This window comes from Perna viridis, chromosome 5, assembly GCF_037379345.1.
Source record: "Perna viridis isolate PV_CMFRI_1.1 ecotype Kerala chromosome 5, ASM3737934v1, whole genome shotgun sequence".
Taxonomy (NCBI): domain Eukaryota; kingdom Metazoa; phylum Mollusca; class Bivalvia; order Mytilida; family Mytilidae; genus Perna; species Perna viridis.
Genome location: NC_142449.1, coordinates 21,482,366 through 21,497,947, shown reverse-complemented (window position 1 = coordinate 21,497,947; position 15,582 = coordinate 21,482,366). Strand labels below are relative to the sequence as shown.

The 15,582-nt window shown below is 32.0% G+C and overlaps 1 protein-coding gene across 1 annotated transcript; it reads left to right on the top strand.

The window, feature by feature from the left end:
- Positions 1-1,775: 1,775 nt before the first annotated feature.
- Positions 1,776-15,185, top strand: LOC148616489 (uncharacterized). The gene is made up of 7 exons (XM_088583572.1): positions 1,776-1,826; positions 5,337-6,903; positions 7,483-7,862; positions 8,607-8,770; positions 9,133-9,343; positions 10,438-10,581; positions 11,984-15,185. The coding sequence occupies exons 1-7, from the start codon at positions 1,803-1,805 to the stop codon at positions 12,143-12,145; spliced, it is 2,652 nt and encodes an 883-aa protein (XP_088439698.1). The 5' UTR covers positions 1,776-1,802; the 3' UTR covers positions 12,146-15,185.
- The last annotated feature ends 397 nt before the right edge of the window (positions 15,186-15,582 follow it).

Sequence of the window (15,582 nt, the reverse complement as noted above, 5' to 3'; positions counted from 1 at the left end):
CCGACAACTGTTGCTGCCCCTACGATGGCCCTGGGAGATGACCAGTTTTTGTTTGTGGCAGCATTTTGCATGCCTGATCATATGTATTAGATACCAGTCTTATACGATCATATTTATGAGTGCCACGTTTTGCTTTATTGGTTACAAGTTCAATGCAAGTTAAAACCCTGAGCCGACTTGCTAGGTTTTCATTGCCCGTAATATCAACCGACAGTGCATTAAAGAGACAATTCCCATTGCTAGAGACATTAATAGGTTTTCTGTCTATGAAAGACATTTTGTGCCCATTCAGTATCTGTTTAGATACAGTGTCTTCTACCAAAGCAGATTGAGCTGAGTCAGTCTCATTTATAATGCCTATTAGAGCTTTGCCCCGCAATAAAACCTTTTCAACTTGCACTGCCTCCGTAAGCAAATTTCTACGTGCATATTTCTCTGACCGCGTAAGAGAGAGGTCGTAATCAAAGGTGCCATTTGTGTGACAACAGTTCGTACAAAGTCTATACTTCTACATTGCGTTAAGATAGTAAACTGGTCTTTCTTTATTTTTTGACATTTATTGTGAAACCATGATTTTTGCCAGTCTCCACAAGGAAACTTTGACATTTTGATTCCCTTGCCCAAGAGGAAACCCTGCACCAAAGGGTTTGTAATAACGATGGTATTATACAACTTCACTCCCTTGGACTAACACCGATGGTATTAATCTCACAAAGTATTTATTCCCTTGCCCAAGGGGAAGCCCCGCTCCTGAGGGTATCTATTTTCTAACACCGACGGTATTAATGTCAGCGTAACAAAGTGAAACCGTATGCAAATACGTAGCAAAGATTCTTACAAACGCACAGAGTCGTACTTTTGCAAGAACCAGAGTGACTGCTTTGGGTCTGGTATTTATGTTAAAGATGGGTAAAAAGCTTGGGTGTATTGAATGCATGTATAAGATGAGTTAAGTTTTGGCTTCAGTCAGCTTGGTAGAAAAACAAGTTCTGTACTAGTAACCCTTTGAATGTAAATGACTAACAAAACAACCACGCTTAGAATCATCAACAGTGTTTTATATACTTAGTTTTCTGGTCTACAGCTTCATAAATTATAATGCTAAAAAAACTTATTACGGCCAATGTTATTTTTAATTTTTACATCAAAATTATCAGTGTATTTGATTCTGAAGGTTACAATAACAATTCTAGCTACCAAAACTCTTAATGGTGAGATCAAAGGGTGACTGGCTTCTTTTATGAAATTAATATCATAACTACCTTTTATAACAATTTAACGACTCACGTGCCCGGTAAAGCCCACGTGCCACCACAAGTCAGTGATTAACACCTTGTTGACTGGCGCGGGGATAAATGTCACAACTTAATTAATCCGATTGGCTGATATGCGTAAATATACAAATCTATCGGAATTAGGAATGATCTAGAATCCTGAAATATCTGCATTCTTTAAGAATGATTTCAAATATTTAAAAAAAAAATAGCATATAACATCAAAGAAATAGATAACATATATCTTATTAATTTGATAAAAGCATAACATTTTTAAACTCAAATCATTGCAAATTACGTTATTTTTCACCCTTTCCATCAATTTATTTCTATTTTTCATCTTTTTAAAATTAAAACAGCAAATAAATATAGTCTATCTCCTCTTGTCGGTATTTTTTTAGTTTCTTGTCGCTAATTCAAACTTCTTGTCGCTAATTCAAAGTTTCTTGTCGCCAATTCAAGTTTCTTGTCGCTTCTTGACACTTCTTGTCGGTAATTAGTGAGACCGGGATTAGGACATTCACTCCAATGGCGGAAAACGAAGTTTACGAGGTTAAAAAATAATATTTTACTAAAAGCATTGTCCATTATATTTTACATAAATTTATATTTGCATTTATTTCTTGAGTATTTCCTGTTATTGATTGATGCTTGAAGAGCGCTGTCAAAGGTAGCATTAACATTTGTGGATGAATCCACGGGTCCTTTCATCTGTCATTTGTTTGAAAAAGTGATAGGGAATGCTATACAACAACAATATTGATTGATTGTATGATACACTTGAATTACTCATGGCTTAAAGCGCCTTAATGTGCGATTGGTTAGTGAATCATTACCAATGATAAAATCAAAATTACCACTTAATAATTTATTATAGTATACTAAAAGATCGGTATCCTTTGTTGCATTGTTTAAGTTTTTTTTACTTTTAGATAAAAAAAGAGTTCATTTTAATAAACATGGTAAAAACATTCTATCTAGTTACTTTAATGATACTTTTTTTAAGGGGCATACCAGTAAAAAAAAAACATTTACATATGTTTGATCAAATATGACATGGTTACAATGTATTTTGCTTTTTATCCAGAAGAACTCCAAAGTTGTTAACATCATTGAATTTATTAACTTTTAATAAGTTTTATAATTTTATGTATAATGAATTTGGTAACTGAGATATTTCAGTTCTTGGCTCATTTCAAAAAAAAAATTGTCAATTTTCAGCTTTCAATTGATAGAGCAGGTTATTTTCTAAAATTCCACTTGCAGACAAAAATCTATCTATGGAATAAAAATTACTAGTATAGACATAAGCACCAATGAAAATCCTTAATGAAATGTATTAACCTAAAGAAAATGGAGGTTGAAGTGCTTGAAGATCTGGACAGTGATCTGAAGAACGTAAAAAACTTAAAAAGCAGGGATCATCATAATTGGTTCTTCATGAGCTGTCTTTAGCATGGCAAGCCGCCATGGTTAAAATGTAGTCCCCATGATATCAGCCTACAATTATCTTACGCTTGAGAAACCCATCAATTACTGACACAGATTATATTAACCAATCAATCGTGACAAATAGGTCATAAGCCAGTCTGAAGATAATTGTGACATTGCCAAGAAGATTCCTTTAAGATTAGTCCCCTGCAAATTAATTTTAAGGTTGTGTCAAAAATCAGATGAAAATATTTATAGTGAGCCAATTAAAACCAACTATGGTCAATGGTAACTCAACCTTGGCCAAATGCATTTTAAATGGGTATTTATAAATGCAAAGTTGAATGAAGTTTCAATATTAAAAGTTTTTCAACATAAAGAAACTGATTGACCTAATCCAGGAACATACGAAATTCCCAAAATTGAGGGTTTTGATTTATCAAAATACCTTATGTCGCCGGTCTATCACTGTAACTTCCCTACTATATGTGAACCTACCACTGGGAGGTAATTTCTACCAGAATGAGAACCTTTCTACAGTTCTACCGTGGGAACAGAAAATCTACTGTTTTCTGAATTGTCAAAAAATATCTAGAAACACAAGCATTCAAACCCTAAAATTCGGATTTCAATCTCATTTCTTTGATTATTTAATGAGCCATAAATTTGACAAAAGGTGTTAATTCTGTTTAAACAGGTAATGAAATGTTTTATGACAGGTAAATATTCTCGGTGGAGCAATCAGCTGATCAGTGTTATCGATGATGATTGAAAAATGGATCCTGATTGGAAACATCACCATTTTATGGACAGCCAATCTTTGTCTATAGATTAATTTTATTTGTTAATTACTGTCATTTTAACAGTCTAAATTTTGTAGCGCCACCTGTGTTAATAAATTTTAAAATTACCATTGATTCAAAATGTCAGTTACCTCCCTTATAATTCTTATATTACATTTTCTGTAATTTCAACTGTACAGTATATTTTCCATGTATTGTGTGCAATAAGTAAAGAAAATAATACTCCTTTAGAATTGTGATGATTTTGGAAATTTGGTATCGACATTATTGAATATTTGCTACATTTCCCAAAATATATAACTTCATGGTATGCAGTTAATTAGAAAAAGGCTTGCACTTCAATTTTCAGTTAACATGGTTATGGTCTTTAGAACATAAAAATAAGTAGTCACTGACAATGGTGCTTGAATTCCAAAGCAACTTATGACATTAGAATCAAGAGTAGGACATCATTTTCTAAAACACTCGGCTTGGTTTTTAAAGGAAACAAACATTAATTAAGAGGTTGTCCATAAACATAAACAATCTCCAGTTTTGAAGGAACCACTTTATCACATGTATGACTACACAAAAATATAGTCCAAGTGTAATTCCTTTTTATATCATTCAATACCTCTTTTATAACTAGTAAATATGCTTCTTGCAATTATTCAGCTCAATAACTTTCTATCATTTCTGCAAATAGAATTGAGATCTATTCTTTAATATCAACAAGATTTGAGGGACTCCTTTTTGGCCTTGAAATATCATATTTAGTAATAAATTTGTATTAGGAAATTTAGGTCTTGAAGTAATGGGTCAAGAAGCATAAAATGTGTTAAGCATGTCCCATTTAACATACTTATCAGTCAAATTCTCCAGCCTTTCATTAATAGTTCATCATAAATAAACAGGAAGTGAAGAGCAGTGATTTTAACCAAGTAAAATTGGCAGAAAAATTCAAATAGATAAAAGTGTCAAGTTTTTGGAAATCTTATGTTCATCAAGGAAATATTTTTCTTAAGCTGAAATTGGTTTTAATTGAGTACATTGTATAATAAAAATCTGTTACTGTAGTTTTTTAATGTTAATGCAAATTAACTTTTGGACAGTTTCAAAAGTTTAGGGAAAAGGTGAAATGGAACAAAATTTGTATTTGTATGTTAAGTTGGATCAGAATTATGGATTGACATCCGGTTTATACGTATTAGGGAAAAAACAGTTCTGGATATTAAATATGAAAAATGCAACTGTATGATCACATTTTTATTTTACATCATGTAATCTTCCAAATTTTGTTCGTGCTACAATTTTCACAAGAAAAAAATCTCCAGTGCTGACAGCACTTTGATTCTATCTTATACTTGCTAAAACTCTTTGAAATGATAATAAAATGGCTGACTTCTATTTACACAGCTATACTGTTCTCATGTTGTGTGTCGTCCTCCAATGTCAGAACACATTATTTTTGGTGTGACAGACTAAAGACAAAATTTCATTGGATAGCAAAAATTTCACATTTTATTGTTTGTTATTGTTTTTTAATTTTTTTTGTTGAACAAATAGGGAAAAAGTAAGCCACATGGCCAGAGAAAAATATACATTCAATGTAACATTAAAACCATGTTTAGGATTATCCACACAGCATGTAAAAACTGAGCAGTTAATTTCCAAATCACAACAGTATTTATGAATTGTTACATGTACATGTCTTTGTAAGTGGCCAATAGTGTTAATCACTATGATTGTGACCAATTTCAGAATCGTAAATGAAAAATAGTTAATACAAACCAACATGTACTTGTTCAAAAGTATAATTTGAAGTACCATAGTCTTCTTATTCTTATAGGTTGAAGAAATTATTGATCAGAGAGAAGTTGATGACCAACTACAGTTTTTTGTCAAGTGGAAAAACTACAATAATGATTGGAACACGTGGGAACCCATTGATAACCTCCTGGACTGTTTTGACCTGGTCTTGGAATTTCAAGAGAAAACACAGAGTACACCAAAGAGAAATGCAGAAAAATCTAAACTGGCCAGGAAAGAGGCATTGAAAATAGTGAAAAAAGCTAAAAAGTTGAATTCAGGTAGTGATAACATAAAAAAAGCCCTTCAGAGACATGCGGCTATAGTCAACAATCAGGATGTTAGTCTGAATTTATCAGTAGATACTAGTGTTTGCTTAGATTCTAGTCAGTCTGAATCACCATCACCTAAGTCTACAAAATCTGTTCGAAACACTTCACCCAAATCACCAAAAAAGACAGCAAGTTTGTCTCCTCCGGCAAAAAAGTCCATCGACAGTCCTATTCCAGCAAAAAGGACTCCTAAGAAACCAATTAAACTTGAGGAATTTTATGATCCCTCAAAAATGTTTATTAAAAGTTCCAGTACATTGAACTTAATTGGAGGTCAAAATTCAAAAAACAGCGAAAGTCCTAGTGTTTTGCGGACTTTGCTTACCATGCCAAAATCCAATAAAATGGTTCCAAAATCTCAAACTAATTCTATTAATGGAAACCAAAAAACACTGGATGTTGCTTCAAATAAAACTTTCGATCAACCTTGTATTATAACAAGTTTACAAAATATTCGGCATGACAAGAAGAGTCCAGGAAAGTCAGCATCACAGATAAAAAAGAAAGTACAAAAGCCTGACAAGGAGAAGAAAATGAAAGTAAAAACTATTGTAAAGGGATCCAAGGGTATCAAGACATTGAAAAAGTCTGATAAATCTCTGAAAACAAAGAAAAAGGCAGGTTTAATGCTAGTGAAAATGAAACCAGTAATTAAAAAAGAAAAACTTGATGACAGTGTATTTTCATCTATGAGTGATCAGTCTTTAAGTGATGGATTTAGTGAAAAAACTGGAGCAACCGTTGTTAAAACGGAAGGAAACTTAGAAAAGGCAAAAGCTTCACCCTCATTAGGGGTTAAAAAAATTGTGAAAAAGAAGCAGACTTCTGATTCTAAAGCTAAACAAGAAAAGGAACCTAAGAAAAAGGTCAAGAAAGTTTCAGAGAAGGATGTTAGTGGAAATTCTGAAAAGAAAGCAAAAGTGAGAAAACCGAAATGTGATGGTGAGAAAAAAATAGTGAAAAAGAAGAATACATTGAGAAAGGATGATAAAACCTTGAAAAGAAAATGTGAAACAATTGAAATCATTGATACTGAAAGCGATGACGGAGAAGAAATAAGAATCTCTGAATCTCCTAAGGCTAAAAAGGGGAAAATGAGTATTTCTCCTAAAAATGGAGAAAATGTTAAAAAGATTGAAGTATTATCAAAAATTGAAAAAGAACTTAGTAAGAAGACTTTACAAGTTAAAGTGAAGCCAATGGAAAATACTTCACATATGAAGAAAATTCAACTGATTGACACTATGAAGACAAAAACTGTCATGCCAAAGTCAGGTAATAGTTATAATGTACATGTATGCATTGAGTCCAAATAACTTTTTATAAAGATTTTGTTCAATGTGTATTGTTAATTCCCTGCATGCAAAATGTTCGTGATAAAGTAACTGAACAAAAGCATTGAATAACAGATGAGGCAACATTCAGCATGTAAATGATATGTAATCTACACAATGTACTTATGACAAATACGTGTTGTTCACACATTTCACATTACTTTTTTCTCACCAGTGGTGTCTTTGATATTGTTTTCCTAAATTAAAAAAAAATGAAGCATATTTTCCTAAATAAAAGGGATGAGGAAGTTTTTACTTGGTGTTTTCAGTGATATCACCCTGTAGAAATAAAAAAATGATACTTTCAAAACATTAAAACACCTGCATGAGTCATACATGTAAAATGAAAACAATGAACTCTTGCATATTGAACAAATGTAGTTAGTGTGGACTGTTTGGTGTTAATGATGTCACAGTGTCAAAGAAAGTTATGTGCAAAATAATTTTGTATGCTCATAGAGTTATGACCTTTTTAATGCTTATAATTTGATAAATTATGTATGTATTATTTTCTTTACAGTTGTAAGACCTATATCTCCAACCCCAGTGTTTACATCAGTGAAGCCCATCATATCCAATGCTAGGCCAATAATCCCAATGGAGACAATGTGTGCTGATGTTGCAGCCACAGGTTATCATTATGTTCCTGCCATGATTCCAATCAGTCCATCCTCCATGTCTTACAAAATGTTACTGGATAATCTCCCTTTCCAGTACCAACCAAAGAAATCCAGCAAGAAACGAGATGAAGATTCAATGGATGAGGTTGAAAGACGTATGAGTGTACGTCAGAGTGAATGTGCTTACCGTTACAAGGAGATTGTTGTCAAAAAATGTAATAAATACACACAGATCTGGTTGAATACCCACACTAAGTTGAAAAACTGTCTAAATCCTCAGGTATGTGGGCCTTTTCTTTTTTATTTGCTATTAAGGAGTTTGTCAAGATTTTATATCAAATCTAATTTATGGAAAATGCTAATTTGTAAATTGCATGTATTGTTAAGTAATTTTCAATCTTTAGGAACTTTATATGACAAGGAACAAAATAATTTATATTGAAATGATTGTCACAATGGTTAATAAGAAAGTCCTGCACAACTTTACATTACAACAATGTGACCATAAATTTCACCGTGATAGACATGACAGAAGATAAATGTTGTCTTTGCAATGCACTCTACCTTGTTGTTAAATGATTGGCCCAAACAGTTAGCATGAATTTTACAGGTAAATTAGGAAATTAAGAATCTAACACCGCTGACTTTGTAATCTTACCCCAGGCAATCTGAAATTTCCTCGTCTTGTATTTTCTAGTGGTGTTTGATTCTTTAAAATCTCACTTTTAAAATGAATTGTTTTATTAAGTTGCCAATATACAGTAGGCCCTGCTTGCGGAAATTTCTTTGGACTTACAAGGCATCATTAACATTCTGTTATGATTTCACAAATTTCACATGTTTTATCTCTCCCGTTGATGATACGAAAATCCCACATGGTTAAAAATATGAGAATTCTTGCCTAGAAATTGAGGAAAAAAATATAATACATGTATATCTAAGGATGTCAACAATTGTAGTTGTAAAACTAAATTTGCATGAAGGTTATTTGTTCTAGCATGTCAGTTTCATTTTATTCATGTAGGTTATCCAGGAGATAGTTGCTGCTCTGAATGCAGCCAAATACGATGACAGTAATCTTGTAATGTTCAGTGGTCTAGGTAACGTCTTCTGTAGTGGTATTGACCTCGCCTATCTTATCACCATGGACAGGAAAATAGCTGCAAGGAAAATGGTAGATGCACTCAGGTAAGTTTTACCTTTATGCTAAATACTTCTGACCCTGGTCCAAACGCAGTCACATTTAATATCGCAATTTGAGATTTTCATCATATCACAGAGTTATCTTCAAATTTCATATTTCTATCAATCTGAAAGGTTTGAATCAAGTTGAGAAAGGATTTAAAAGTTTATTGTAAAACTAAATCCTCTAAAGCCTGTTTCACAACATACTGTACTTTGTAGGGAATTGCATATATTATTTTGAAATTAGTACAGAAAATTGAACAAGTTAGGGTAAATGTTTGCTGCACTTAGTATTCTGCTTTCTAAGAGAGTTAAATAAGTTATTGCAGTTAATCTTATTGATAATAGAATTTTTTTTATAACAGGGATTTTATGAAGGCACTGATTACCTTCCCTAAGCCTTTGGTGGCTGTAGTTGCTGGTTCAGCTATAGGACTTGGGATGACTATGCTGCCATTATGTGATATTGTCTATGCTAGTGACAAAGCTTCATTCCATTTGCCATACGCTCAGCTTTGTCAGACTCCAGAAGGATGTGCTTCTTATATGTTACCAAATACAGTGGGAATGGCGATGGTAGGGTTTCAATCAAGTTAAAGAACCACGTTCCAAAATCAGTTTACATGACTTTGACTGTGCCAGGCACACTTGTAGTCGATTTCACAAACAAGAAATGTAAAATTAGTCGTTCATAATTTTGTTATGATAGAAAATAACATAATAACATCATTTCTTACGACCAAATTTTACACTAACAACTTTTTGTGAAATCAACCTCACATCATTACAACAAATAACAGGATTCAGGGTCATTTTTGAAATTTGACTTAAGTTATGCCAAATGACCAATATTCAGGCTGTTTACACTTTATAAACAAGTGCAAACTGTCTGAAGTTGGTTATTCAAGAGAAACGTGGTCAAATATAAAAAAAACAATCCTTATGATATTTTAATTTCTAATCGATTATGGTCAAAAATTAAGATTTATTCCCTCTTCAAAGCCTCATTTAGTTGAGCATTATTTGAAATGTGGACTGTGAACCAATCAAGGTTAATTGTGTCACAGTACCAAGGAAAAATAACCTATATTGCCCAAAAGGCTCATATCAGATCAAACTAAATTATTGTTGAAAAAACACAATGGAATACACTAAAATTAAAGCTATTGACCCTCTTGTGCTACGTTAAACCCCAACAATCAATCAATCAATCCTCTTGTGCTACGTTAAACCCCAACAATCAATCAAGCAATCCTCTTGTGCTACGTTAAACCCCAACAATCAATATGCTAATTTTTTTACTGAAAGTTGCAGCATTTTAACAGTAGGAGTATCTACCAGGTTTGCTCAGAAATTAGCACAAAAGAGTCTATAGTTATTATTAATGAATTTATATTACATGTATATAAAAGATTTGATTCAAACAAATGTATTTATTCATGAACATCTTTTTGATTTTTTTTTTGTGCATCAGTAATGTGGATTTTATTGTTTCGGTTGAACAATTACCAGTAATTTACGATTGAAAATTTATTACATAGCATTATTTTAGTGGACTAGACAGTAGAGGCTGTTGAGTGTAAATATGAATAGAAATTCTGTCATCCACAATTACAGGTACAACAGATGCATTAATCTATTGATCATTTCAAAGTCCTGTAATTTTGTAGGCTAATGAATTACTGATTGGTGGAAGGAAAATAACAGCTATTGAGGCCTGTCAGCTGGGACTGGTGTCACAGGTTTTCTGGCCCACCAGTATCATGCAGGAAGTGATACCAAGGATAGAAAACATGGCTCTACAGTCAGGAAAAGTAAGTATTTAATATAAATATAAAACATAATCTCAGAGTGAAATAAAAGCATATTTCACATAGATATGGTAAAACTTATAAGATTTGTTTTTTCTTAAAGACTTAATTGCTCTGAAACAACATTGATGATAAGGAAAATTAGGTCCGATCGTTTATAAAAAGGATGTTTTCAGTTGCCAAGTTATGTATTGATATCTGACATTTGGAAACAGTTCATCAAGCAGGTTAAAGGATTAGTAATAATTGTTTCACCTTTTAAATAGATCTTTTGTTATATGATAATTAAATGACAGTGGGCCCAAGGACAAGTTGGCACTCCCGGTATTGTGTATTTAACGCTCCACCGCACACAGGTGAAAAAGTTATAATTAGACAATTTGATTTGAGAGAACAATAAGTAACTAGACACGGTTTTTCGTACAAACTATGAAATGCAAGGAAACGGCATTGATGGATAAGACAACTATTAAATAGCAGTAAAACTCTATTTATTTCACATAAAGCTGTTCTCAAAAGTACAATGGCTCAATGTTGTCTTTAGTTGATGACGTCGGTTCTGATTCCTGAAAATTACGGACCTGAAAATTATGTCTCCAGAAAATAATCTAGAAACTCATTGTTTTGGTGTATACTGTGCATCCTCCTTCTGGAGCTAAGAAAAAGTTAAAAAAAGTGTGCAGGGTACACAGAAGAATACGGTATACCAAACTCCTTTTCGGCTGGGTTCTGTTTAGACAGGTGTTCAGTTTACCAAGATACATTATAATTGATGTCAAGGACTTTAAAAAGTGTCTGGTTTAGCAGGGCTTAATCTAGACATAGTACAAGTAGAAGTTTTAGTAGATTCTGTTCGAAAAATGACAATTTGACACCTTAGGGCCATGTGAGCTTTTACCATCACTTAGCATCTGTCGTCATCGTCGTCACCTGTTAACAATTTTTTCTAAAATCTTCTCCTCTGGAACTGCTGAGCAGAATTTTATGAAATTGCACAGATGTTCCTTAGTGTATCACAGAAGTGTTCAGATTTTTGATGTGTCAAAAATGTGGCCACCATAGCTGAAAACAGAACTTAGGGGTTTGACCATATATTTTGACTTATATCTTCAAAACCATAACAAATACAAGAAATCTGAGACATATTAGGCTCTTATGTGAGTGATTCAGGCTAGCCTCTAGTTGTCTATGTAATCTATTACAAAAACTTATCCATCTCTAAGACAAACAGGAGAAGTTTCTTTTCTCCCTGTAGATTAGGCTCATGTCTCCCTGTAGATTAAGCCCTAGGATTAGACTGGTTGTCAGATTCCTCAGTGTTTGGTTTATACAGATTTCACTGATTTGATATTGTGAAACATTTCTCCTCACTGTTTTGATATTATGGAACATTTCTCCTTTCCAGGCATTGGAGACTACCAAGCTTCTACTGAGGAGTCACAACAGAACAAAGATAGAACTAACCAATGAATCAGAATGTAACTTATTATTGGAGCGTTGGCCGTCATCAGAATGTCAGAAAGCTATTGAAAATTATTTAAACAATGATAACAATTTCTGTCTATGAGTTAGTAATGTTAGAAATGATATCTAATGGGCATTAATTAGATCCTCAAGCATGGGGATGTATAGTATGATAGGGTTCATGTCACATTGTTCAATAGATTGACCAAAGGAATGTGATGATATGTGAACAAAATTGTCTTGATGGATGATAGCTGATGAGGTGATTATTGATGAAGAGGAAACTTTGTGCTTTCATTGTGACAATGAGGAAAAGTTTGTGTATATGTTGCTTTAATCTCCATTTTGTATTCCGTGCATATTGTGCAATAGTATCTCATCTTTTCATTAAGACAGCAGTCATGATGTTTTGGGTATTGAATCTCTAAAAGATAATTTCTTTTTATCAAGTTGTTGTATTTATGTGGACTTGGTCTTCTTGTTCGACAATTTTTTTCTGGGTCAAGAATATTTTTTTATAGATTTTTTTTAGTGAAGGAATTCCATTCCTATTTTTTGTTTGAATGACACTACTCTTTTTGTAATTACCACAACCGTTTGGCTTGAAACAACTTGAGTTGAAACCTGTAAGACCACATTCTCAATTTATCTGAGGTTTAAATGGATTAAAATTAGAATTCAAGTTAAGTTCATATCAAGTGTTAATCTGTGGTTTTTTTTTGGTTTTTTTTGTTCTTTTTTCCTTGAAAACTGTTTTAATTTGTTGTTAATACAATGTAGAATTTAAGTATTTTTATACAATCCAGGGTTCTTTGATCTAGTCACTTCTATTCATTATATCATACATTGATGTAGTTAATAATACTATACTATAACCTGATGTTCTTCCATTTTAAAACAGAACTTTTCCTTTTCAAATCCAAATCTTACTTTTATAATTCATTTTTATGGTATATTTATTTCAAATCTCAATAATTTCTGCTTTGTTTGTTGACTGTAAAAATCATTCCTGTAATTTGTATGCTAGTATCAATGTTTGCTTAACTTTTGCTTCTTTTAGAGGCTTTTGTGATGCTTTTGTCAGGTGATATTTCCATTTCTCCAAAAAGGGATTCTCTTGCAGGGGATTTGACAGTTATGCATTCTTTTTCCATAGTAATAGATAAATGCCGGTAAGCCTGAACAATGTGAAATTTGTTTTAAACATTAGTTTAAATATGGAAAATATAATGCTTAAAAGAATGAAGTATGGATACTGATATTGAAAAGATTTACCCAGTTATGGACACATTCATTTGTACATATTACAAGAATTTGTATTAGGGAGACGCATTCTGCCAAAATAAATGTACATACAAGTTGTTGATTGTGCACTTAAATTTAAATCTTTGTACAGTTTGCATTTATGTGGTGGTATAATACCAACTATGTTTTATTTGCAAAATATAAATGCATTTTCATTTGCTTTAAATATTGTAAAAATTTGTAGCTAAGATAATTTTTTCTTAGTTTTTATTTGTCACATGTTTTATTTATGATCTCATGCAATGGAATTTGTATGATATGTTTAACATTTATCCTGTAATTAAGCTATTTTGAGTTTTATAAGGTCATTAACATACATGTTTGACTTGGAGAACACAAGTAACTTGGCAGCAGAAATATTATATATCAAATTAGAATGTAACCATCAAATACTAGTATATCAATTCTATGATTGTAGGATAAGACATGTATGTGATCATTGTCAAAGAACTTTATTTGGGCTTGATGAAATAAAAAGATGCAATGCATAATCATTAAGTTATTGTTAATCCCAAATAAAATGATTTTTTTTTTGTCTTTCTGACATTGATGATATTTTTTTATATATATTTTGATCTCAGAGTATTTATTTTACTTTTCATATCCTATTCATATATTTATTGTTATCAGTAAATGGATGGGAAAAGATACTAGCATATGATCACATGCTTCTCAGGCTAGCAACATACACATAAATTGTTTATTGTTGCATAAAATGTAATCAACAATTATATTATTGTATTATATCATATTAAATTATATGTCCAATATCCTTTCCCATTTCTCCTTTTAAAAAACACTCAGGTCATAAAAAAAGTATTCCTGTCCTTTAGTGTGTTAAGCTTATGTAATTTTTTTCCTGCGGTTTCAAATCCAGATTTTTCTTGTTAGGATTCTTTTATTACTGCAAATTTACCTCTCAGTTCTGCCATTGTTCTCTTTTTTTCACTAACAAACCCAGGTCAATTTAAAATCTTAAGATTTTTACCACAGTTGGAAGAAAATTTATTCACCCATCTGTTAAAAATATGGGAATATTTTTATTGCTACTCTGCTTACTCTGTAAAAGGAAAAGATTAATGAGAAAACTGATATCGACATTTGATGTAACTTTTTACTAAAAGTTCAGTGAAATTGGGCTTTTTGTGTTTTTCTTTTTTTTTTCTTTTTGTGTATGAAGGATATTCTTGTCTAGCCATGTAGTATGATCAAAGTGGAAACATGGATTAAAAAAAAATCCTCACAGTAAGCGTTACAAGTTTTTTTGTTTGTTTGTTTGAATTTTTTTTTCAACAAAAGGGGTAGACTGTTGTTCAAAGCAAAAATTTGGAGTAGTTGATTTTTGGAAGTTTATTTTTAGTTTTCATTTTATACAACATCTGACCATTATTTTATTTAGTTTTTTAGCTTTTGATTTTATTACTCAATATGTAGAAATATTAGACTGTAAATACATTTTAATTTATTTTTACTTTCATGCCATTTGTACTTGTTCCTATACAGAAAAAAAATTATTTTTACTTAATTGTTTTGGAAATTGCAAAAAAATATACATTTTTCAAATAAATTTCCAGTCAAATGATATGATTGTTAATCAGGTACCAAACCTTATTTTTATTTACATGTCAAGAATGGAATATTTCCTGTTGATTAAGTTAAAAGAGTCAGAGAAGGCAACTCTCACAATTTCATTTATTAAAAGAGGCAGAGAAGGCAACTAATTTGTGTAAATTTAGAGAATATTTTATTTCTTACTTCATGTCAGTTGTACAAAGTATCATCTTGCCATTTTCCTTTCTTTGTTTAGTAACATGCAAATAAATTGTACATGAACTGTCTTTTTTTTATTCACTTTAGTAGCAGTCTTGTCTACCTCGGACTTGACTTTTTATGAGCAACTCAGTGAATGTTTCTAGAAAAGCAGAGGATGCTTACCCAACTGGTGCACCTGATTCATGCTCCCAGTTTTCAGTGGAGTCCGAGTTGCTCATTTACTTCTGTTACTTTGTATGTATTATTTTAGTTATTTTGTGTTCTTTGTTGTGTTTGTCTAATTTTCATGTCTGGTCTTTGTCCCTGGATTACATTCTTTTGATTTCCCTTAGAATCTTGGTTCCCTTGATTACTCTTACAGACCACATAATCAGGCTTAGTTGGTCACTCAATTGTTGCACCTTTACAGTTTGTGTATGAAAATGGCACTTTTGGAAGCTGCAATGTGTATTATGTTTTTGA

Excerpts from the sequence above, each read along its gene's own strand:
- LOC148616489 (XM_088583572.1), top strand. The coding sequence starts at position 1,803 with ATGGCGGAAAACGAAGTTTACGAG. Across the intron at positions 6,904-7,482 it reads AACTGTCATGCCAAAGTCAG|TTGTAAGACCTATATCTCCA; the intron begins GTAATAGTTATA and ends TTTTCTTTACAG. Across the intron at positions 7,863-8,606 it reads AAAACTGTCTAAATCCTCAG|GTTATCCAGGAGATAGTTGC; the intron begins GTATGTGGGCCT and ends TTATTCATGTAG.